The sequence below is a fragment of the Microtus oregoni genome, unplaced genomic scaffold, assembly GCF_018167655.1.
Source record: "Microtus oregoni isolate MIOR12 unplaced genomic scaffold, Mior012 000002F_ref0000024, whole genome shotgun sequence".
Taxonomy (NCBI): Eukaryota; Metazoa; Chordata; class Mammalia; order Rodentia; family Cricetidae; genus Microtus; species Microtus oregoni.
The window spans coordinates 30,134,519-30,158,884 of NW_024543061.1; the positions used below are offsets into that span (position 1 = coordinate 30,134,519).

Sequence of the window (24,366 nt, forward strand, 5' to 3'; positions counted from 1 at the left end):
TGGTGGGCTTCTGTTACTGGTTGGAAACCCAAGGGTGTAATGATTTCCTACAACCACAGCTAAGGCAGAGTCGGGGCAGAACCACACACCCCTCTGCCCCCACAGCAAGGCCTAAAGGCCAGCATCACAGAAAACTACTGAGGCCTCAGGACCTTCAGCCTGTCTCCCAGACCTGGACAGATGTCCCCTCCCCAAGGACCCAAGAAAGCCCACCATAGGTATTCTAACAGTGTACCCAAGTACCCTGTAGAGAGGGGGTGACCTGCACAACCCATCATTCATGTCCGACCAGAGAAACCAGGCACTTTCCCCAGATGCACAAGGCCTTAAAAATGTTCATTACAAGCTGGGTGGTGGTGGCGCACGCCTTTAATCCCAGCACTCGGGAGGCAGAGGCAGGCGGATCTCTGTGAGTTCGAGGCCAGCCTGGTCTACAAGAGCTAGTTCCAGGACAGGAACCAAAAGCTACAGAGAAACCCTGTCTCGAAAAAAAAAAAAAAACCTGTTCATTACATAAATAAAGGGCTAGGTATGGCTTGGGAGAGGAGTGCAGGTCCTGGGTTCCATCACAATGAAATATAAAGTATGAACTGTCAAGTGAGAGACAGATGTGTTTCCGTCATCCTAAAACCCAATATAAATGCTGTGCTGACCCATACCCTCATCTTCAAAGGTTTTTAGAAAACGCGTCTGCAAAAACAGCTCTGGCTCCTCATTTGGTCCCACAAAGCAGCAGCAGGGCGAAAGTCTGGCATCTCTGCCTTCGTCCTGTGACTGCATTCCTTTTGGTTGGCAGCTCACCTCTGTACCCCAGCAATAAATAACAACCTACTTCAAATTCAAAGGCACAGAAATAGTTGCTGCCCTAAAACTGCCTTGACTTTGGAATTCGGGAACTGCAGAGCCTGGAAGGACAGAATGCCCCTCCGTGTCAGGCCAATCCTCAAGACAGGACAGCCCCCAGGGCACACCATCCCTCAGATGAAGACAGTTGTCCTTGAGAGAGAGGCTGTACCCAGGAGCAAAAGTATTTGTCCTATAGGACCAGGTTGGTCCCCTCAAAAGATAACACTGTTGTCAATCAGGACTGAAACCACACCTTGACCAGGGCTGCTGAATGATTCACCATCAGCTGAGGCCTCCATGGTTGCAGTTCAGCAGGTTCCATGACACATGAACCTCAGGGACCTGATTACCCTCCTAGTGCTCAGAGGTGCGCCCTCTGGTGGTCGACAGAAAGCTGTGATTGGCTCAAATAGAACTCTACACAAATGACGACCAAAGCGTGGCCCTGATTGGTGCAAATGTCCCTTTCTGGATCTATAAACGGGGTGCACACTGTGCCCGGAGTGCTGTTGAGGTTACAAGGTCTCGAACTCTTGGCCTGAGCTGTAACTGTAGAGACAAAGCTCCCCACTCAGGAGGAGCAGCCCAGGGACAGATGAGAGGGCCGCACCTCTTCCTGGAACACTGGGTAGCTGTTAAAAGATTGTTAAAATTGCCAGGCATGGAGCCGTTTGCTTCTGATCCTAACACTGGGGCGGTGGAAGCAGAAGAATCATACGTTTGGGGCTGTTCTAGGCTACATGATCATTTTGAAGTCACGCGGGGGTACGTGTCCCAGTCTCAAAAGAAACCGATATTTTAAAAACCCACTGTTTGTGGGGATAAGTTCTCATGTTCATTTTCCTATAAACAAAACCTAAAAGACGCTTTGAGATGGAAGCAATGTGACACCCTAACTGGCTAGTTGGCTTTTGAAGTATGCCTGGCTGCTCTGGACAAAAGAACTGTCAGCTCCACCACCTCTGTCAGCACAAGCCAACTGGAACATTCCACAGACACCTTAAGACAACTATGCCAGTACCCTCCCAATCAGCACGTGCAAGTGTCCCAGCTCCTGAAGCACAGCTTCGGCCAGGCCTGTGTGAGCCTGGGTGAGCTCTAGAAGACCCTGTTAGCCATGCCCTCCTAAGCACATCCCCTGGTGGTCTAGCAGACGGACCGCAGTGTCTGGTGCCGAGATGAGGCTGTGCTTGGCCCAAACAGCTCACTCACGCTGTATAAGCAGGCTGCGCGGGCTCACTCGTGAGTAGCAGGGAGACATCCTCCCATGGTGGTACAGCATTAGTCCCTGTAAAGGGCTTCTTTAGAGTGGTCTTTTCTTGTCCACGGTCAGTAGTGTGGGCTGAGCTGATATCAGAAATCCCAGCAGAGTGAAGGCAGAGGCAACAGCAGCATCATGACAAGTGAGTGGTCAACAGGCTGCAATGCAAACGGGACATAACAGCCGATCCATTAGTTCAAGAGCTGCCCGGGCAGGGAAAGGAGTAGTAAGAGTCGAGGCTGTGAAGAATGGAGACCGAGGAACAACAACAGCTGGAAGGAACCAGGGAAGAGAAACTGCAGGCCCGGGTCACTAGCAGAGTTCCCAAGAACTGGCTTCAGGACCAAAAGTCCCAAACCTTGAGTCAAGACAATGTTAAAAGTACTCCAGACTTGCCAGGCTACACAGGAGGGTAACATTGGCTCCTGCTAACAGCTGAGGAGTCGGATTTCTAGGGTGCACACAAGAGCTGTGCCACTTACAAGGCTACAGGTCATGATAGCCAAAGGCTGCAGGGATAGTGGGCACCATGTGCGGCTGCCCGCTGTTGCCAAACACCGAGGAAGAAGAGCAACCAAGACCAACACTAGAAGAGCATCTCATTTCCTATGGTTTCTAGCTGGGCAGACTCAGCAAAAGGGCGCCGGCCAGTTGCTGAGCAGAAACACTAACAGGACCTACATGCTACCCAGGCCACTGTGGGCTAAAGCCCAGAGCAAGGAGTCCCCAACCTGAGCACCTGGAGTCCTGGCTCTCTGCTTTCTACAGCCTAAAGCAACCAGACCCCAGCTCTCTGCAGCCTCTGGCTCTGCCAGTCTAGCGCCTAGATGACCCACTGGAGACCATTTCACCTGCTCACAACTGCTATCTGGGCAGAGCAGGAAGGATCCCATTGCATAATAGTAGCAAGGCTGGTGTCTCCGACTTGCAACACTCAGGTTTCTACCTTACACTAAAATAAGGAACTGGGCACGTGTGCTGTGTTTGGGGAACCCATCTCCACTCTCACTCACAGCCTGGCTCCATGGGGACCTCACTGGGCCACCAAAAACCCAGAGAATATGGATTCCGGGGTACTTAAAATTCCTATGTTTGTGTTACTTAAAATTCCTATGTTCGTGTTATTAATGTCTGATGGAAAATGGAAAACTGATTTCAAATAACATCTCTTCAAAAGATGGACTTGATTTAATAATCAATTGCACACGGGAAGAAATGCATGATAGTTTAAAGCTCTCCCTTTTCCTGGTGAAGTTAAACCCACACATCCTGAACTGCCCGTGACCTGAGTTCCCATCCTCCCTGTCCCTGTGGTTTCAAAGTACAAGCTTAAAGATGCAAGTCATTGCCACACCCCTGCTGGGCTGGCACCTCCCAGCAGGTGGCTCCTGGGATGCTTCACAAACACCCAGGCTCGCCCCAGACCAGGGGTAACCCTAAGCCTTCTCAGATAAGCACACACTGAACTCATCTCCCCAGCTTGGAGCACCCCAGGCCCTGGTAGAGCCAGCGAGACCCCGTCACCCATATAGTCTTCCCCTCTGCTCGCGGTGGGCTCTGGAGCACCTGCCTTCCATCTTTGCACCAATCCCTAGAAAAGCCTGACTGAAGGCAACTGGTCCCAGCTGCAGCTTCAGATCTTCCTCCGTATGGCCAACATACGAGAGCAAAACAAATGAAAAGGTGTTAGTGAAGGAAAGGAGGGAGGGATCTAAAAACTTCTGGAAAATGACAAACACAAGCCGGGCGATGGTGGCGCACGCCTTTAATCCCAGCACTCGGGAGGCAGAGGCAGGCGGATCTCTGTGAGTTCGAGACCAGCCTGGTCTACAGAGCTAGTTCCAGGACAGGCTCCAAAGCCACAGAGAAACCCTGTCTCGAAAAACCAAAATAAAAAAAAAAAAAAAAAAGAAGAAGAAGAAGAAGACAGGGGGATTTATAACATTTCAGGGTAACAAGCACAGGTCGATGGCTATCCAGGACTGGGGTCAAAGCAAGGGTCACTGCAGGTCAGAGGGTCATGGTCCATAGACCGAAAGTCATCCAGGGAATACCATATGTCTCTAATGTTTTGGTCTGTGTACTTAGGCCACAGAGGCAGACCTGCTGTGGTTAAGTGGCAGGAGTAAATGCCTACTGACTCAGAGCCTCTTTGCCAAGCCTCAGGGCTACCCTCCAGAGTGTCCCACTGAGGATACCCAAACCCCCAACCACAGTCCCCAGCTCTCCCTCCTTACCAGTTCCACCTCCCAAAGCCTCTCCTCCCAAGCTGCACCCCAACAAAGGCTAGGGTCTCCACAGTGAATTCAAGCTTTATTGCCACACACACTCCTGGCTTCCTGTCCAACCCTGTACATGGAAGTAGCCGAAGCAAGTCAGGGTTGGGCAAGTGCCAGGAAGGAGTAGGTGGGTTGCTGGGGGATAGGGGACTAAGTTCAAAGCCTACCACACCCCAGCTTTCCCTGAGTGGTGACAGCCCCAAGTCTCGGGGCTTATTTGTGCACTAGGGGAGGCGGCTCATCCCAAGAACTTGTGAGGTCCCCAGGAGCCCAATGAATCCCCTCTGTCCACTGTAATGCCACCAAGCGTGCAAGAGCAACAGTTTCTGCATGCACACACTGCACATGCTTGTCACCATTGGAGCCCTAGCTGCAGGCAAGGGTTCAGCAGTCTAAGCCAATGGACACCAGCAGGTCTTCAAGTGCCCGCAGTCGCTGCTGTGCCTCCTCAATGGCACTGTAGGTCTGGACTGTGCTAGCCACATGGAAGCGGATGTCATCAACCAGTGGAATGGAGTCTGTCTCCTGCCGGGCGGCCACAGCTGCTGCCTCTTCCCGCACGGCCTCCACAAAGTCCTCTCGCTCTACCAGCTGCGGAAGAAAAGGCTCAGCGCAGGCTGGATCCCAGCGCAGGCTGGATCCTGCCCTGACAGCCTCCCCTCTCTGCACCCCTGCCCACCTTCTCGATGACCTTGGCCATGTACTCAGTACACTGGTCCTCCAGTCGGGCCAGGCGAAACAGCTTGGCTATGCGCCAGACACCCACCACACTGTCCTCCTCCAGCATCTGAGCCAGGCTGCGGCCACAGAGTCGCTTCAGACCAGGTAGAAGGTACATGTCGGCCACACTCAGCACATCATAGGCCAACTCAGGGGGAAGCTGTGGAACAAGAAGGGTCACAGGGATACCAGTGATCACCAAGGGCTCCCAGGGTTCAGGGTAGAGGCCCCAGTGGGGACAGAAGTGACACAACTCTGGAGGCTGGCCCAGGTCCCTGAGGGTACAATGGGCAGAAGAGTCTGGGCGGAGGCGGTCCTGTGCCTAAGGCAGACTAGTGCTTAGGGTTGGAGGCCTTCTAGGAAAAGCTGTGTGGGCTCAGTCACAGACTTGAGTACCCCACCTCCAGCTGTGAAATTCCAGGCAAGTCCCTTCACCTCATGCCTGTTTCCTCATCCGTGAAGTAGAGAGATTCATGACAACCTTGAAAAACTGTAAAGTAAGCTGGAGATGTCTATCTCCAGTTCACAAGCACGGCCATGGCTCCTTCCACTGTGAGACCACACGGATTTGAGCAGGGGACAGCTAAGGTCTTGGTTGGGAAAGACCAAGGGTCCAGCTTCAGCTTCAGCCTGACCTTGGGTGGCCCAGGGACTGAGCAGAGGGGGAAAAGGACAATGCCGCTACACTTCAGGCTGCCACCATGCCTTCTAATTGACTATGGTCCTGTGGTCACATGCGTAAGACTCAGAGAAACACATTTATCTTCCATCTTCTTAGGGCTACACTGAAGCACTGAGCATGTATATAACCTGCCTAAGATGACATAGCTCACAAGAGACTAATCCACTGTGAGACCATGTTCAGAAGTCGATCCCCACTCTGAGCTATTAAGAATGTTCTTGGGAGCCACTCATTCCTTTAATCCCGGCACTCTGGAGGCGGAGGCAGGCAGATCTCTGTGAGTTCGAAACCAGCCTGGTCTACAAAGCAAGTGCCAGGATAGGCTCCAAAGCTACACAGAGGAACCCTGTCTCAAACAAACAAACAACAAAAACAGAAAAGAAAAAAACTCTTCTTGGGGTACAAAGGTTCTTCAGGAGGAAGCTTGTGACTCAGGATGACAGACTCAACCACAGAGTGAGTAGCAAAACATGAGAAAGGAAGTGAGGGAAGGAGGCAGAAGGGAGGCTGATGGTAGAGCCTAGTACAGGGGAGGCTGATGGAGTCGGAGGGCCAGGACTGGGGTCAACAGGAAGTGGTACAGGTATACACATTCCCGTGGCTCCATCTCAGCTGTAGTGGACAGAAGCTACAGCCTGAAGGTCAGGGCCACCATTCCTACACAGAACTTTCCTGGAGCACAGCCTGCCCAGCTGAGCAGCTCTGCAGATACCATGGGGCCCACCAGGCCCCAAACATTACCTTCTGAGGAAAGGTCTGCAGGGATGCCCTGGAGAGGCCAGAGAGTGGGACGCCCAGTTCCTCAGACCAATGAAAACATAGTTCTCTCCTGCACACTGCCCTGCTACAGCGCTGTGCACACACATGCACCAACACAGGGAACCTTGGCACTGCCTCCTGCCACCCATAGGCCTGAGTCAGGAACTCTAGGCCAGCTAAGGACAGGAATAACCCAAGAGCCCAGAACTCCAAGGACCTTAACAACCCTAAGGCAGACAGCCCAGGGCTCTATTCCCCGCTGCCCTCCCACTGGGTGCCACACCTCAGTATGGTCACTGTATACGTAGTATAGCACATGAGTGAAGATCTCTGGGGAGATGTTGTGCAGGGTGACAACTGGGGGGTCCCCAGAGGCTGCAGGTTCCTCACTCTCTCGAAAGTGGTCATCCAGCAGGGCCCGGAAGTAGTCACTGCGGCCACAGAAGAAAGCCTGAGGGAGGAGAGTTCAGAGGGAACCAGTGCTGGGATCCGCCCCCAGGTGCTAGCCAGGAGGGGACAGGAGGGGACAGGAGGGGACAGGAGGGGACAGGCACCTTGTGGCAGAGGAAGCTGGAGTCGGCCACTCGGAAGCAGATATCAGGGCAGCTGCTGAAGCCATCAGGACAGGGGAAGGGCAGCTCTCCTAGGTCACCCTGGTAGAGGAAAAGTACCCATCAGAGAAAAGCTATTCATGAAAGGGAAGCAGCTTCCCAGGCTGGCCTAGGAGGGGAACCCAGCCCCGTTCCTAGACACCCTTCCTGCCCACCAGGCCAGCATGCCCTTTAGTACCCGCAGCTCAGGTGGCAGGGCACAGTCAGCCAGCAGTGCCAGATCCTCCCGCAACCGGGGATCTGCTGGAGGGGGCTCAATAGTCAGCACCTTCACACACGTGCCAGGCTTGGAAGCCACTGGGGAGAGGACAGCAGGGATTTAGAGAGCTTGACCAGTGCTACTGGCTGTAACCCAAGGCCTTGGACTGAGACCCTGTACACACCGAATTCAGACACCTTCTCGCATTTAGCCTCCAGGTCTTCAAGCAGGTCCCACAGCTGGCACTGCTTGGCCAGGCGTTCACAATCACTAACATGCTCCACACCGATGTCGAGGCGGCCTGGGGGTACAGGGGGCTGGGTCAGGACCCAAGAGTGATTTCTACTCAATGCCCTGGTTTTCTCTTCCAGAAGGCCCTGAGGCCTGCTCAGTTTGTGGATGGGATATTTTCTTTCTAAGCAAGCAAGTCAGTGCACCGAGTCTTGAGTCAGGATGCTTGCATGCTGGACACACCCCCTCCTCCCCAAAGACCTAGAAGGGGCACGTCAGCTCCAGGCCACCCTGGGTGTGCTGCTGACCCAGCCCAGGGGGTCAGTCACCTGTGTACAGGTACTGCAGCAGAGCCCCAAAGGCCACTGGGTTGATCTGTGGGCAAAGCAAAAATGAGAGGTCAGAGGGTACCACCCAGCACGAGCTAACTGCTCGCCCAGAGGTCAGCACTCTCAGCCAAGGCAGACAGACGCACCAGCGGGTGCCTGAGAACCACAACGCTCTTGCCCTTCCATTTGGTGTCCAGCATGTTGGCGAAGTAGGTGCTGCGAGCACCGAGGACACAACGGTGTGCCCGGAACGGCTTTCCGTGTACCACGAAGACCACATCACTGTGGATGCCCTGTTCCAGAAGCCTGGGGAAAGCCAGAAAAGGATGCATTACTTGGGCAAAAGCAGGTGCATCAAGACCACTCAGCACACCCCGCCCACCTGAACCCACTGAGAGTGCGCAGTAACCCCACCAGCGCTCCAAGCTCCACCCCCAGCTTACCGCTGCAGGAAATCGTCGTAGTAATCCCGCCTCCTGCAGGATGCGGTGACTTGTTTGTAGTCACGCAGCGCACGGCGAATGGGGTCGCTCAGCGCCCCATAGAGACATCGTTCTCCATCGAAAGTGTTGGCCTCACAGCGGGCTCCTAAGAAGCAGTGCTCACCAGTCAGTGAAGGCAAAGGACACACAATCCGCGCGCTTAAATGTAGGCATATTCACGCAAACACATAAGACGGTATGCAGCCTAAGTGCAGATTGGACGGCTGGGCTGGTGTATAGCCATCCTGACTGGCAGATCTCTGCCCCAACTGAACCTACACTCGTGGGGCACATGAGCACTTTAGTATGAGACAGCCGCGATTATTACAAAACAGGACCATAGTGACAATGATAGTGGCTGCTACACGATGGGGCTGTCAAGGCCAGTGCAGTGGTTAAGTACAGGGCCTTGAATGAAGCGAGAGGTGCACAGATCTAGGTAGGGATTCCAGTCTAAGCAGGAGGTACTGCAATTGAAAAGACTTGAGGTAGGAGATGGCTTCGGCTAGTGGGGCACTAAGGGACCAGGTGTTGATTGGCAGCCAGCAGGTGGAGCCTAAGGAGTGAGTCCTGTGGAGTTTTCACAGGCAAGTTTGATTTTAGCCTTTTTGTTCTGTTATTTGAAACAAGGTCTCAAAAGGTAGCCTTGGCTAACTTTGAACTTGAGATAATCCCCCTACCTCAACTCTCTCTCCCAGTGATTGGATCACAAGTGTGAGCAACCATGCCCGATTGCTTTCCCCCCAAAACACTCCCAAACTCCCTTCATCTCTGCTGTGGAAAAGATCCTCCGCCTGCAATATGGGGGCCAAGAGATCAGTTTAGCAGATCAATGGTGATATGGTCCAGACACCCCACTGGAACTGGTCTGGGTGTCAAGGGTGTCATGGGGAAGTGACAGAGGGTTAGAAAGTACTGTTTGTTGACTTTGGGGTGTTAACAAGAAATCAAGGGTGCATGCACATGTGTAGCGAGGTCTCAGAGCTTACATCCAGTCAGACCCTGGCCCTCTCTCACCGTTAGCCAACAGGTAGCGCACCAGCTCCTCATGCCCACAGAGGCAGGCATAGTACCTAGGAAAAGGCAGCAGTTGTCAGCACCGTAGCCCCACCCTACCCACCCAGATACCCCACAGCTCACACTCACAAAGGGGTGCTGTCCCACTTGTCCCGCACGTTCACCTCCACGTCTCGTTGCTCCAGCAAGTACCTGGGCAGGAAGTTCAGAGCCTGGGTCAGAACTGCGTCTGATCTGGGAGAGGAGTCCAGGTAGAGGGGAAGGAAGCCACATCTCTCTGGGCTAGAGACCCCTCTGGAAAGGGCGAGGGCTGGGAGTGCACAGGCCTACAAGGATCGGCAACTGCGAGCTGGGTGACGGCCCCAGGTTTAGAAGGCTGAGAATTTGGTCTTGTAATATTTGGGGGAGAGAAGGTGATGGGGCCCCTACTTCAGCTGGGGAGGTGAAGGCAGAGAAGCCAGAGAAAAGCTGGTGCAGGCACTCTGGGAGTGGAGAGCAGGAGACAGGGGCAGATCTAGGGAAGAAGTGGAAAGAACAATGTTAAGATGCTGAGGAGAAGAGGCCATGAACTAGGAAGCCATCACAGGGACGCAGCAGCCCAGAGAGGATATCAAGACAGGGCCTGGGCTCTCAGAGTTGCAGTTACATTGAGGGAGGGGTCATTAGCTCGGAGGTGACACCTGGTGTTACAGACAGGCCTAAGGAGGCTTTGGGACAGAGCTGCAGCCTGGCCTGCTCTGGTGAGAGCAAGGGGATTTGGAAAGAAGGGCCATGGAAGAAAGGAGTCCATCAAAAGAGAGTGAGGGCCAGTATCCGTTCTCCTCCCTGCCTGCCCAAGGAGACTAGGATCTCGGTGCCAGGCTCGTACTGGCTGCATCAGGAGTATCTGCAACGCTTGATACCTCCGTTGAGGGGAGTCCTTTCCCAGCGCCGAGTTAGGTAAGGGACCTGGAGAACGATCTCTCCGGCTCGGTCAGCTTCGGGAGCCCCACGGCGCCCGCCCCGCACACCCATGCCCGACGCACCCTGGGGACACCCGCCCGCCTCCTGCACTGCAGGTCCTCACCGCACACGGCCCACGTCACCCTTCCTGCAGCTAGCAAACAGGTCGCTGGTGTCCATGGCTAGGGAGGCTGGATCCCCGGCCGAACGATGTCTGGAGACCTCTGTGCCGGGCCGGATGTAAACACTCACGGCCCCGCCCCTCGCGGCTTCACCTCGCAAAGCCCGACTGCGGCTCTGCAGCGGCGCCTGGCGTCCGGAGGACCGCTGATCCCCCGCCTCACGTCACGAAGACCTCTCATCAAAGCCCCACCCATCAACCTTGACCACGCCCACTTAGCCTCTAGGGGCCCTCTAGCCTGAACCCCACCTACACATCTAGAGGACAACTCAACCCCCCTAGGTTCCGGCCATTCGCCAGAGAATAGCTCACTACCAAGGCCCCGCTTCCCTTGAAGAGCCTCACCCGAAGGGCAGTCCGCTCCAGACCCCGCCCGCCTTGCCCTGATTGAGCCCTGAGGACAGTACCGCCCCCAGGCCTGGCAGGCTGATTCCCTAAACACGCCCGTGTGCGGCTTAGGCCCCGCCCACAGGCCGGGGCCTCGCCCACTAGGACCTTTTCCTCCCAGATCCGGGCTCAGCCTACCCCGCCTGGGTTTCACCCAGAAGACGATACACAACCCTAGACTCCACCCACAAGACCCTAGCCACGCCCACAAACCCCACAGAATTGCCTTCCACCCCTTATTGGCCCCGCCCACCAGCCCGCATGACCTCCCTGCCCCGCCTGCTCTTCCCCGCCCCTGCCCCCGCCCCACCCCCAGAGCGTCGCCCTTGGGAAACAAGAAACACGCGTGGAGGCGGAGCGGCCCGCGCGTCTTGGCGGCTTTAATAGAGTCCGGGCGCGGGGAGCTGGCAGCCCTCGGGGCCGGGCGGAACGGGGTGGGAACTGCGCCGCGGTCTCCTGCTGCGGTGGGGAAGCGTAGAGGCCCTACGTGGAGGGTCGGGAGGGGCACGGGGCCGCCGCGTCGGGCAGTCCCGCGCAGTTGCACGTGGCCCGGCGCTCACAGGTGCGTGTCCTCCTCGAACATGTCCGAGTCCTCAGGGTCGCGCTTGCTGCCCATGAGCGCGCTCCAGCTACTCGGGCCATTGATGGCCCCACCGCCGTTCAGGCTGGGCTGCTTCTCCTGCATCTCCGACTGGCTGTCGCTGGCCACGTCCAGCGTGGGATTGTCGTGGCAGCCGTTCTCCACAAAGCGCAGCTCCTCGCCGTGTGACTACGGCAGCAGGAGAGGGAGCTGGGCACACCCGGTGGCTGCCCACGCCACGCCCCCAGGGTGCACTCTGGGGCCCAGTAGACAGGTTCCTGCAGCTCTAGCTTTAATTCTCTCACTGTAAACCCTGTGACCTCCCTGGAGTCACCTGATTCCTCCCAACAGCCCTTTATAGATATGAGACTCTCCGAAACTCAGGGCAAGTGCAAGTGAGCTGGGAGGGATGACCAGGGTCTGTCCCTTTTCTCTAGTGCAGTTTACAGCTTAAGACAGCTGCTCTTAAGCCCTGAAGCAAGGGGCACTGGGGATAGGAGGAGCTGGAGAAGAGGAGGGGACCCCGGTGAGACTGGCACCCCCTCACAGTACCAGCCTCGCAGAGAGGTAGTTGCAGGTCCCAGCCTGGCAGTGAGCACAGCTGAGTTGGTACAGGTCACCAGGTAAGGCTGCCGAGTGGCATTGGCTGATCCTGACAGCACTCCACCCTTCCCAAGCCCTCCCTAGCCTACTCACCACGTGTTTCAGCTTGGGCAGCCGACGCTGCCAGCAGTTGTAGAGTAGTCCAAGCACAATGATGATGAAGCAGATGACACCAATAATCACCAGCACCACAAAGAGTGTCCCATAGTCACTGCGCACCTGGGTAGCCCGAGCCTGGCAGCTGCTGGTGGTGGAGTAGTTCTGGATGCCAATCTGGGGGTGTGGAATAGGACCTCAGCACAAGCCCTCAGAGCTACGAACACTGGTGAAGTCGGAGTGTCCCCAACAGGCCTGGGCCTGGACCTGTGCTCCCGGCCATACTATTCTGCCTCTATTGCTTCATCTAAGAATAGCCTCTCCCAGTGGCCACATCCCAACTCCTTCACACCCTCACTGATTTCTGCCCTGCCCGGCAATGACAATCATGGCCCGAATAGATGGGGCCCCCCACTTGTCCCCATCAAATACACAAAGCAAAAAGACATCTGGGAGACACTTAAGTCCACCCCTCCAAGTCGGTGCCCTGAAGCATAGCTTCCACCTTAGGGGTAGGTGGTGTCAGGCAGGCAGCCTGGCATCATCGGGGGCCATGCGGAGATGCCCACCTATTTCAGTGGTAAGATCACAGGTGGCACGTGCTGCCTGCTGCAGACTGCTCTGGCTGGGCTTCTGGCCCAGGGGCAAAGCACCCTGGGGACCAGCTTCAGGCGAAAGAAGGGAACCAAGGAAGGGGAGGGTTATCTGAGAGCCGTGGGGCAGAGGCTGGGCTTTGGCTCTTCCCTGTGTGAAAGCCGATGGCCACCTGTATTCCGGAGCCCAGATTTTCAAGGCTGACGGGAGCTTTGAGAGTCATCCAGGCAGTGCAGAAACTTTCTAGCAGGTAGGCTTGGTCCTTGCGACCTGGATGATCTTAGGCAAGGCACCTGACCTCTCTGGGCTCCAGCTTTCCTCATTTAATCCTTAAAACCCCCACGGAGTGGAGGAAGGGACCAACAGAGAATCCAATGTAGTCTGGACCTTGTCGGCATTGTATATAGCCCAGAAACACAGAGCACCTTTGCATTATGACATCCTGAGTATCGTCAAACATGGCAGAGACCCTCCAAAGGGAAGACTGAACAGGTCATGTGTCAGGGAGAGAAAGCAGAAGCTGGGGTGAGGATCAGGAGTATTTGGATATCTGGACCTCCATATGTTCTGTATCCCAGCAGGAGCCAGAAACCAACTGATCAGGGCCACATCTAACAATGGAGGGATGTTTCCCAGTTCCAGACATTGCCCAGCCCCTCCGGTTCCCCTGGAGGGGCACTGGTAGGGACAGGGCCTATCTTGTTCCCCCTCCATTAGGTTCTGTGTGATACTTCAGACACTGTCCTGCTTAATCCCCTCTGCCCTGGCCACTCTCCTACCATGGCCTGGGGTGTACAGTCCTTTTGCTCAGTTGGTTGCCTGCACATGCTCTTTATATCTGGGGTGGCCAGGGCACACCCCTATCCTGGAGCAGGCTGTGAATTCTTTCAGCACTTTTGAGAGTCAGGGGTGGGAAAGGATGCTGCAGTGGCCTCCAAGGCAAGTCCCTGTATGCTTACCTCCTCCAGATTCCTGCGGATGCCACTGAGCATGGAAAGGACTTCTTGAGTGGGTACCACCCCTGGAGAAGAAACGCCATCATCACCACAGCACCCAAACCCCTCCTAGGGCAGCCTGCCTGAGCCGCCTCTGCTACACTTCTGGTTCTAATCACACCCATGCATGTTCCCTGCTTGACCTGCTTCCCATGGAACACCACGTGACGGGTGATGCTAGAAGCGTCTGTAGCTCAGGGGTCCTGCCCTCATAGCGTGTGATGTCTATACCTGTCTCCTCATCACCAGAACCCAGCACTGCTCCACCCAAAGTCCGTTCCTTCCTGAGCCCACAGTCTGAGCCTATGGTGGCACACCTCTCCCATCTCCTGCTCACCCTGCTCGCCCACAAGTGTCATCAGCAGGTGCTGCTCTTTCTCACTGGGTTTGCTCAGAGAAATGTGCCAGTCCCCACGGTGCCCACTGCGATGGCGTGGCAGGACCTCCTCCATCAGGGCTAGAAGCTGTAGTCCGCGGTGCCGCCGAAACACTTCCTAGGGGTTCAAAGGAACAAAACTCAAGGAATGGTGATGGTCTGTCCTCATCTGCCCTCAACCCATCTCCCCTCTGGCTAGCCTGATCAGTTCTGGGACCGCAGGGGATAGGCAGATAGATTACAGCTTGTTAGTTCACTTCCATCTGCAGGTACGTGGTAAAGGTGTGTGCCTGCCCCAGAGCCACTCAAGTCGGGGAGGGGCACGGATCTGTCCTCTGACAATGACAAACTGGGGTTTGCGGTGCTTCCAGAGGCCTGGAATATGTACATGATACCCATGGCAAGTTGAAGGAAAGACACGACACTAAATCCCCATAGCCGCCAAAGAACATGAAGGCTGAGAACGGTGGGTGGGGCTTCTTTGCTGGTCATCTCACCACATGGCCAGCACTGAGCCTTGAGAGAGTGATGGGAGTCCCTTTACCACAGGGACTTAAAAAACCATAGAACTGACTAAGAGTACCTGGAAACAGGCCAAGGGGTGGGGTGAGGCGAGGAGAGGCAAAATGGTTTCCTTCCCCTCAGATTCTACCTCACTGTTTAGATGATAATGTCAAACATAATTACTGAATGTAACATGAAAACTAGCCCAGCCCTCCACAGGAACTTAGTACAGGAGCACTGGAGGCCAGGCTGCTGCCATGAAGCTCAAATCCACTGTTTGTGAAGAGACCCTCCTTTGATCCTCAGAGCCTCTTCAGCAGCTCCTCCTCTTTTTTTTTTTTTTTTGGTTTTTTTTTTTTTTTTTTGGTTTTTCGAGACAGGGTTAGCTCCTCCTCTTTTATATGAAAAACCTCGACCCCATTTCTTCCAAGAGTCGCAGCCAGACCCCTCTCCCAGATGCTCAGCTCTCCAGGGTGCTGAGGGAGCTGGGCTGTCAGAAGACATCTCAACAGGCCACCCCGAGTGCGGGCCCAATGCCTTTCTTGTGACACCTGAAGCAGAGATGAACTGCTACCTTTGGGTTCCTGCCTAGGATAAGGACCTGTCCCCTGGTTGTCATGCCAACCTGAAATCCACCAGGCTGACTTTCATGCTAGGCTTGTTCCTTGTTACCATAGTGAATGCCTGGTGCAGCTCAGGTCTAGACACTCTGTAGCTTCCTGGCCAGCAGTTCTGTCCCACACAATGAGGAAGCCCAGGGCCAAGGGGTCAGTGTCTTCACTGATGTGGGGGGGGGCAGGACAGGCTTCACAGGCTTGGACGCCCTCAGTTGCCCTGTACATGTGTGCTACCTCTTACAGGGTAGCAAAATCTGCCAGACTCAGAGTTAGCCAAGGAAGGGAAAGCCCTGGCTTTGGAACTAGATGCACCAGGGTACAAACACTGTGGTTTCTTAGCTCTGACCTTCAGTAACACGCTGAACTTCAGTTTCTCCATCTGAGATGTGGGCTACTTATCATCCTGGAGTCACTCAATCACAGATTCAGGGACAGTAAGTGTCCCCCTGGGTCAGCCCTGCTGGTAATCCAGCCCTCTGCATGAAAGCAAAGGCCAGAACTCTCTGGTCCCCCTGACGACCCAAACATCTCTTTTCCAAGTATTTCTTGTGCAAAGCAAACAATTGGATCCTTCATCTCTAGAGCAAAGATTCTCTTGGCTTCTAGAACTTCAAGATCAGCTTGGCATTTACTGTTTTACCATTTTGTGCCTGTGCCTGCCGATCTCTGCCAGCTCCCTTCCTGCCTCCTCTGTCTTGGGTAAAACCAGGAGAAACTGGATAGTCTGCACCACTCTCAGATCTCACATGCAAAATTTGAAAACCATAGCTACATCTTGTAAAAGTGTTTCCGAGGGGCAGCAGGCACGTTCCTCCCCATCTTTTCCTGAAGACAAGGGGCTAAATGTGGCCCACCACTTTTCACACACACACACACACACACACACACACACACACACACACACACACACTGTCCCTTCAAACACAGGTCAAAAAGGAAATAATGGATTACTGGATGAGAGAGATCTGAAGTCTACACACGGTGCTTGAAGATGGATGCACCAATAGCAAACTGTCTCTCTGCCTGGAGAGGTACATCTTTTCTGTTTTGTTTTCAAGACCCCCCCCCACACACACAGCCCCATGCTGGGAATAACCCAGGGTCTTGAGTGTGCTGGCAGCATCACAGAGCTACACATTAGCCCTGGGAGTTCATGTTTTTAAGCAAGTACAACACAGTGCCTCTGGTGTTCATGTAATATGGAGATGCCCAACCTCTGCCCTGCTTGGCTCCCAGAACACTGACAACAGCTCTTCATACTTCTAGTTGGACAATCTAGTCACCCCTGAAGGAAGGACCTAATGCCACTGACTTTAGATACTCCCAAGTGAAGCAGCCCTGCCAGGCCACCATCTAGGAGCCATAGTCTTGGTAGCATTGTCAGTCAGACACAGCCTGGGGTATGAGAGGAGGAATCTCAGTTGAGGAACTGTCTAGATCAGGTTGGTCTGTAGGCATGTCTGTGAAGGATTATCTTATTAACTGATGCAGGAGGACCCAGCCATTGTGGGCTGCACCTGTCCCTGGGCAGGTGGTCCCAGGCTGTATAAAAAAGCTAGCTAAGTATGAGCGTGGCCGGGGAGGGGGTGGGGGCACAGCAGGCAGTGCTCCTTCATGGGCTCCGCTTTGAGTTCCTGTTTTAGATCATGCCCTGACTTCCCCCAAGGACAGACTGTGACCCGAAAGTGTAAGCCAAATGCCCTTTCTTCCCCCAGTTGCTTTTCGTCTGAATGTTTTATCACCCCAAGAGAGTAAGACAGGACACCATCTTGCTCACGTGGAGGTTCTACATCCCATCAGGGGCCCAAGCATGACTGGCCCCATGACTGATGGCCTAGTGCATGAGCTGTGCAAGGCTTTGAGAGCATTTCTGTCTTTGTCTCTGTCTGTCTGTCTTTTTCACACACACCAAAAAAACTTTCCAATCAGCCTGTTGATGCCTCCCTAGAGAGCTATGAACAAACACCAACAGATGCTGCTTATGAAAAAGCTTAAGAACAAATTTCAGAAGCAATTAGGAAGGGGGTAAACATCCTTTGTGAGAGACAGTGTCTCACTGTGTAGCTCAGCCTGACTTTGAACCTCTGATTCCTCTGTCAGCTACCACACTGCTGGTATTGCAGGCCTGTGTCACTACACCCCACATGAAAACAACTCTGAAAAAGATATTGTTGGGCAAACAACAGAGCTTGACTGTAGCCCCAGCACTTGGAAGGTGGGTGTAGGAGGTGTGGTTGAACCCAGAAATTCCAAGTTTTCCTGACCAACACAGCAAGATCCTCTGGATGAAAACAATAAGTCTCAGGGGCTGGAGAGATGGCTCAGAGGTTAAGAGCATTGCCTCCTCTTCCAAAGGTCCTGAGTTCAATTCCCAGCAACCACATGGTGGCTCACAACCATCTGTAATGGGATCTGGTGCCCTCTTCTGGCCTGCAGTCATACACACAGATAGAATATTGTATACATAATAAATAAATAAATATTTTTTAAAAAAAGAAAACAATAAGTCTCGATCTCATTAGGAAATAAGGCATGAAGCACACAGGAACAAAGACCCTTCAAACCGAAAAGAAGGAGGGGCCAGGGCTGCAGCTCAAGTGGTAAAATGTGACCCTGAGTCTGGTCCCTAACATTGAATAAAACCAAGTCCTGCAATCCCAACACTGGGGAGGTGGAGGCAGGAGGACCAGGGGTTCAAACTCACCCTTGGCTACACAGTATGTCTGAGGTAACCTGGGCTAAAAAGAAAAAACAAAACTCAAAACTACAAGAATCAAGGAGGAAAAAAAACCAAGAATTTGTAAGTAGGAAAGACCTCTTTTTGGTTTTCAGTAAGTAGTAGGTGCTGGCTCAGTTCTGGACTGAGCCGGCCTCCCCACAAGAACCCTGCTGTGGTACCTCTCTCTGCCCTTTTCCCCTTCTCATGGCCAGCTCAGCACTCACACAGTCTATGTTCTCCGTCATGTTCAGGATGATATAGCTCTTCCCAGCCAAGTTGCTCCAATCCTTGCAGATCACCTGTGCAGGAGACAGAAAGCAGGGCACAGAGGCCTCAGGAGAGGCCTCTGGATGGCAGGAGGGAGGTGCAGGCCTGAGGTCTGAAGACAACCATGTCCTCCTGAACTGCCATGCCAGGGACCCCACCCCACGGGCCTAAGACTAAACAGGTGTCATAAATGAAAGGTTGGCCAGTCCAGAGGCTTCACTGTTGGTGATGCCCTTTTGCCCTGGCACTTCTGGGGACTGAAGACTCCTTTCCCTCCTGCAGCCTGTGTGTATGAAGGATGACTTGGGTGCATGAGTGCTGACCATGAAGGTGGGGAAGGTCTGGTCAGCCCCCACCACACCACACTGCTGCTGACAGCCTCAGGACCCGGAGGACAGCAGGCATTCTTACACGGAAGGCAGCTTGCACCTCTGTCTTACCTGAGTAGAGTCCCACGGTGTTAGTGAGTGAGCTTCCGCTGCCTGACCCTCCAGGGGCTGCTCACTGAGACCTTCTTGTCCCCAGGTGGCAGAGGAAGGGGTTGACTCTCTGTCTTGCGGTCCAGGTGGGAAAGAGTCTGGGGTTCTGGGGTAAAGGTGACCCTCACCGGGGACCTCACTCCCACTTGGTGCCACTGTTTGTGGGAATGTGGAGGATGGCAGTGCCCCCTGCTGGCCATCTAAGTCAGCTGCTCCCAGGGTGGCCTCCTCACCAGCTGCCTGGGTGACCTCAGACTGTACCCCCAGCCCTCCAGCTGGCCACTCGGTGCCCCCAAACTCCTGGCTATAGTTCTGATCCCCCAGGGCCACTGTACTTGGGGTAACTGAGGGCACTGACAAGGTGGGCTTCACACTGCTCTCCACCACCATGCCTGATGTGGCCTGGTCCCCAGAATCCTCCTGCCTATGTCTGGTGGCCCCAGGACCCTGGCTGCTGGTGCTGCTGACGCTAGGTGAAGAGTCATGGGCCTGCATGGTGGTTCCTTCTGGAGGCCCGCTCACAGGGAGCAGATCTTCCTCTTCCTCTGCTTCTGCCTTCTCCCTCTCTTCTTCTTCCTTTTCCTCTTCCTCTTCTTCCTCCTCTTCCTCTTCCTCCTCCTCCTCCAGAGGCATATTCCAGAGAGGCTCAGCAAGATCCGTCTTGGGCAGGATGGAGGGGAAGTTTGGCAGGTCTTGAGCCTGACCTGGATCTTCCATGGAAGCCACCTTCTCAGTCAGGTCTGGGAAGACGTAGTCTAAGGAAAGATGGAGAGCTAGTCACAGGAGGGGTGACCCTTACACAAATAGTGACTCCAAGTGGGACTGAGGAATAAAAGAAGAGTGGTGTTTCCATGGGGACGGAAGGATACAGGGATGCCAGATGATTGGTGCACTGGAGAAGAATGGGAAGTAAGCTGGGGAGGAGGATGAAGCCAGCCCACAAGGACACAGGGAGCTGGATGTTCACATTTTCCCTTATGGTAATAAAAATATCATACAAACTTAGGGGCTAGAGAGGTAAATTGGTGTTAAGAGCACTGGTTCAATTCCAAGACCCACATAGCAGCTTACAAACACCTATAATTCCAGTTCCAGAGGATCCATCCAACATCCTCTTCTACCCTTCAAGGGTATTGCATACACATGGTACACAGACATGTGCAGGCAAAGCACACATACGTATAAAATAAAAATAAATAAAATCTCCCAAACAAGACGAGACTGATGGAAACAGGCCATGATACTGTATTAGTCACTTTCCTCGTTGTTGTGATCAAAAACTTGACCAGAAGAAACTTAAAGGAGAATTTGTTTTGACTCATAATTTGAAGGGTTCAGATCATCAAGGCAAGAGGGCCAGGGCCGTGAGGGTCTGATGTGGGATGTCCTTCTGTATATGTGCTGCTCATATTGGTTAATGAATACAGCTGTTTTGGCCAGTGGCTTAGCAGAGTAAAGCCAGGCTAGAAGAGATATAGAGAGAGAGAGCAGTCGGAGTCAAGGAGATGCCATGTAGCTTGCCAAAGGAGAAGGAAACTTACTGGTAGGACACAGCCTCGTGGCAATACACAGATTAATAGAAATGGGTTAATTCAAGATGTAAGAGCTAGCTAGAAATATGCCTGAGTCATTGGCCAAGCAGTGTTGTAATTAATATAGTTTCTGTGTGATTATTCAGGTCTGGGCAGCCGGGAAAACAAGCAGTCTCTGTTTACAAGGGTCTCCATAGTAACGGGAGCTGGAAGCAGCAGTTTGTTTATTTCTTTGTGGATCAGAAAGCAGAGACAGAGGCTTGCCATTCAACCACAAGGACCTGTGTTTGACTTTACAGCACCCACATAAAAAGATAGGTATGGGTCTGGAGAGACGGCCTAGAAGTTAAAAGCACTGGCTGCTATTCCAGAGTATGGCAGTTTAGTTTCCAGCTCCCATATCAGGGGGTTTACAATTGCCTGGAAGTCAAGTTCCAGAAGACATAATGCCTTCTTCTGTCTTCTGTGGGACCTTCATATGTGGTACACACATATACTCAAGCACACACACACTTATAAAATGAAATTTTTTAAAGGCCAAGTTTGATTATGTATATCTGTAATTCCACAGCTGGGGAGGCAGAGACAGATGATTCCTGGTGCTCATTAGCCATTCGGCCTAGCCAAGTCAGTGAACTCTGGATTCAGAGTCGCCCACCTCTTAAGGTGGAGAATGATTAAGGAAGACACCCAATATCAACACCCGGCTTCCACATGCACACATATGCGTATGTACCAATGTACACGTATAAACATGCACCCCCGTGGTGGGGGACCCCAGGCTTCACACATGCTTAGCAAGTGCTCTACCACTGAGCTATGTTCCCAGACCGGGAGGTTTGTTCTAAACTAGAAATTTTATATGCAACTAAATTATCTTTCAATTATGGTTGCAAAATAAAGGCACTTAATCCATGCAAGGACTCAAGTGGTTTACTCTTCATTAATTCTCAGAGAGTTATTTAAGGATTGTCTTCTAGGGGGGAAAAGACCTGGGAAATTAAGAAACACAAGAAGACTGGAATGACAATAAGTCTCAGAATAGAGGTGGTATTGTAGGTCTAGAAAGCAGTTGGTAAAAACAGAATAAGAATCTAGAAAGATCTGAGATGAATAATAACAAAAATAACTGTTTCCTTGTAGTAAGAAGTCTGACTCCTATGGTGGCTCACTCCTGTAATCCTAGCATGAGGCAGGAAAGTGCCATGGGTTTGAGGCCAGCCTAGGCCACATAGTAAGACCCAAGCCAGCTTAGGCTCCAGATTAGACACTGTCTCAAAAAACAAAATAGCAACAAAGATCTAACTGAGAATCTGTGCAATCTTAGCAACAATGGAAAGCCTAGTGAGGCATAAACAAGAGGTTAGAATATCCTAGCTGCTGTTTCTTATGTGTGTGTTTTGAGGAGTGGAGCCTTGGTCCCTCAAGATCCTCTGCTTCCACCTTTGCCCAGAACACAACCTGTAGAGAAGGTAGCCAGCTCCCCACACAATGAGGCATCTGTGACCTCCAGGGGACAAGGACCACATACCCACGGGAGGAAACCCACGGCACCCTGAAACCAAGCAGTCTGCTGTCACCTTGGTCAGGCACAAAAGAACCAGGAAGTCTCACAAGACATTTGGGGAAAACAGCCACAGAAACAGCGGTGAGCAAGCAAAGGAGCCGGCCTGGAGAACAGCGTGAACACAGCAAATGGGAGACAATGGGAAGGTCTTACTCGATTTGCAGGGACCCAAGAGGAAGCAACCCCTCAAAAACATGACCGTGAAAGAATAAAAGCAGCTTACTACAGCCGGGCTTAGTGGGTACTCCTGTGATGCTTGGACTCCAGAGTTCGAAGTCGGAGGATCCAGAGTACTGGCCTAGCCTCGGCTAAACAGCAAGTTCAAGGCCAGCCTGGGCTTTGGAAATAATGAAATAAATAGCTTTTAAAAAAAAAAAAACAACTGTATGCCAAGTGTTACAGAGCATGCCTATTGAGGCAGTATTTCCATTAGTTTAAGGCCAGCCTATGCTATATAGCAAGAACCTGTTTTGGTGTTTTTTTTTTTTTATGCTAGATCTATAGAAGATGAAAATGCAGTGTATAAACCGTAACTGAAGTGGGCTGTGGGCCTCTTCACAGGAATCCTGGGGAACCGAGTAAGAGTGTAATGGGTGCTGAGGAGACACAACCCTAAATCTTCCCAGTCACAAGAGCTCACTGGAATGACAGAGCTCACCGGATGATCAAACCTGGCAGAGAAAAACACAAGTCAGGGAAGTTGCTACAGTGTCTCAGGAGACACAGAAGCAGAGGGGAGTGTGGGGAGAGAAGGAAAGATCGCCCTGAGAGGCAAGGCTAAACTCAAGACTATGATAGACCTCAGTGCTATGGCCGTGACAGAGCTGGTGAGTCCAGAGGGAGGTTCAAAAGAGCCTTCAGGTGCTGGGGGAAAGTGGTCTTGTATTAATAAAATGCTAATTAGCCAGTAGCTGGGCAGTAGCTAGTAGGCACGCAGGAAGTACAGGCGGGGTGACCAGGCAGGAAGTAGAGGTGGTGTAGTGAGCCCTACAGGATCGCCATTACAAGATGGCGCCGACATCCTGTCTTATTGGAAATAAACAACTCCATATTTGGCTCTGCCTTTGGAAGCTGCGTGTCCCCCGCTTCCCGCATGCACTTAGAGTCCTTGGGCCTATCCTGACGCAGTCTGGTGTCAGCTGATGGTGGCAGCCAATCACAGGGCGACCCGTGTGCCATTTCTCCCTCTCTCCCTCTCTCTCTCATTCTCTCTCTCTCTCTCTCTCTCTCTCTCTCTCTCTCTCTCTCTCGTTTCCTGCCCCCTTCACTTCATGCTCTCTCTCAACCAAGGGCACTCCAATAAAGCGTGATCTGAGAAGAATCCTCGTGTGGTGGTTGTTCTTTCTCGCTAGTCGAGAAGTCCGCCGCAAGGTGGGGTGATGAGAACAGAATTCTGGGATGAAGAAACAATGAGTCTGTCGTCATTACCCAGCCACAGAGGAAGCAAGATGAGAATACCTCACTGATAAAGGTACCAAGCCATGTGGCTGACACAGACAAGAATTATGGGCTAATTTAAGATGTAAGAAAGAGTTAATTAGAAGCCTGAGCTAATAGGCCAACCAGTTTATGATTAATGTAGACCTCTTTGTGTTTCTTTGGGACTGAACAGTTGCGGGACCGGGCAGGACAGAAAGCTCTGTCAATACTCAGGGAATACTTGAGGCAGCCAGTGGGTAGCAAGGCCTTGTCATCCCAGTTCCATCAGGTGAGGAAGTTCCCAAGAAGACTTGGTGACTAAAGTAATCCCTGAATAGGGTAGGTGGGGCAGTATGGAGGGGAGAGGCCTGTTGTCTTGAAACCAAAGTGTCTGTGACTACCTACGGTAGACTCTCACAATACCGGACCCATTCACATCTGCAGTGGAGGCCGCGCGAGGCACCCGAGTCCCTCCCCACTCTGAGAATATATAAGCAGTTAAAAACTGCTGGGGGAGGAGACTCATTCCATGATGTAGTTGCCCAGTTAAACTCGGGAGGACTTGGGTGGGTACATTTCACTGATCTGTTGGTTCACTCGGGAGCAGGGACACAAACCAAAGATGTGGTTAGGGGAGGGCGGTGGCACTGTGATGAGCCAGACAAACTGAGACCGCTCCCTGAGAGTGAAATGTCCTGAGATGTCCAGGGAGAATGCCTTCGTCTATGTTGCTCAGGGTGACATGGCTCCTTGATGAATGGGGTCCGCTCCCAACACAGATAATGGACTAGAGAGTATCCTGTGACAGCAGCATGAATGAGATGGGAGCCTGCGTAGTCTGTAGCAGCAGACAGGCAACTGAAGCTAACCCATCTGCCCAGAAAGGACGGTCCTGCCTAAGGGAAGAATGACAGTGGGGAAGGACACACAGACACTGTCCTCTGCACTAGCCTCTGATCTGGCATAATAGGTGGGGGTGGGGGGAGAAGAAGGAGCTGGAGGTGTTGGCTGCTGTTCTGTACACACAGGCAGACACAGCGCAGAGGGGATACAAATTAGGTATGTGCTAAATAGCTCTTCCTGAGAACTTGG

At 52.9% G+C, this 24,366-nt stretch overlaps 2 protein-coding genes across 4 annotated transcripts in view; both read right to left on the bottom strand.

The window, feature by feature from the left end:
• Window positions 1–4,403: 4,403 nt before the first annotated feature.
• Window positions 4,404–10,903, bottom strand: Abtb1 (ankyrin repeat and BTB domain containing 1). 3 transcript variants are annotated; one of them, XM_041635304.1, is made up of 13 exons: window positions 10,483–10,525; window positions 9,846–9,930; window positions 9,546–9,608; window positions 9,417–9,472; window positions 8,361–8,505; window positions 8,064–8,223; window positions 7,918–7,963; window positions 7,542–7,658; window positions 7,337–7,455; window positions 7,102–7,200; window positions 6,831–6,998; window positions 5,066–5,266; window positions 4,404–4,977 (listed from the first exon to the last, which is right to left on the bottom strand). In XM_041635304.1, the coding sequence occupies exons 6-13, from the start codon at window positions 8,115–8,117 to the stop codon at window positions 4,771–4,773; spliced, it is 1,011 nt and encodes a 336-aa protein (XP_041491238.1). In that variant the 5' UTR covers window positions 8,118–8,223; window positions 8,361–8,505; window positions 9,417–9,472; window positions 9,546–9,608; window positions 9,846–9,930; window positions 10,483–10,525; the 3' UTR covers window positions 4,404–4,770. The 3 variants fall into 3 exon arrangements, with proteins under 3 accessions (XP_041491238.1, XP_041491247.1, XP_041491229.1); XM_041635313.1 differs by lacking the exons at window positions 9,846–9,930; window positions 10,483–10,525 and adding an exon at window positions 10,885–10,903; XM_041635295.1 differs by lacking the exon at window positions 9,846–9,930 and having other exon boundaries at window positions 10,483–10,866.
• A 375-nt stretch (window positions 10,904–11,278) lies between these two features.
• Podxl2 (podocalyxin like 2) overlaps window positions 11,279–24,366 on the bottom strand; it is a 35,767-nt gene continuing 22,679 nt past the window's right edge. Inside the window, exons 3-8 of the mRNA XM_041644938.1 lie at window positions 18,718–19,511; window positions 18,235–18,309; window positions 14,132–14,288; window positions 13,759–13,820; window positions 12,203–12,382; window positions 11,279–11,695 (exon numbers count right to left, since the gene is read on the bottom strand). Coding sequence (XP_041500872.1) covers window positions 11,483–11,695; window positions 12,203–12,382; window positions 13,759–13,820; window positions 14,132–14,288; window positions 18,235–18,309; window positions 18,718–19,511 — 1,481 coding nt within the window. The 3' untranslated portion in view covers window positions 11,279–11,482. The remainder of the gene's footprint in view (window positions 11,696–12,202; window positions 12,383–13,758; window positions 13,821–14,131; window positions 14,289–18,234; window positions 18,310–18,717; window positions 19,512–24,366) is intronic.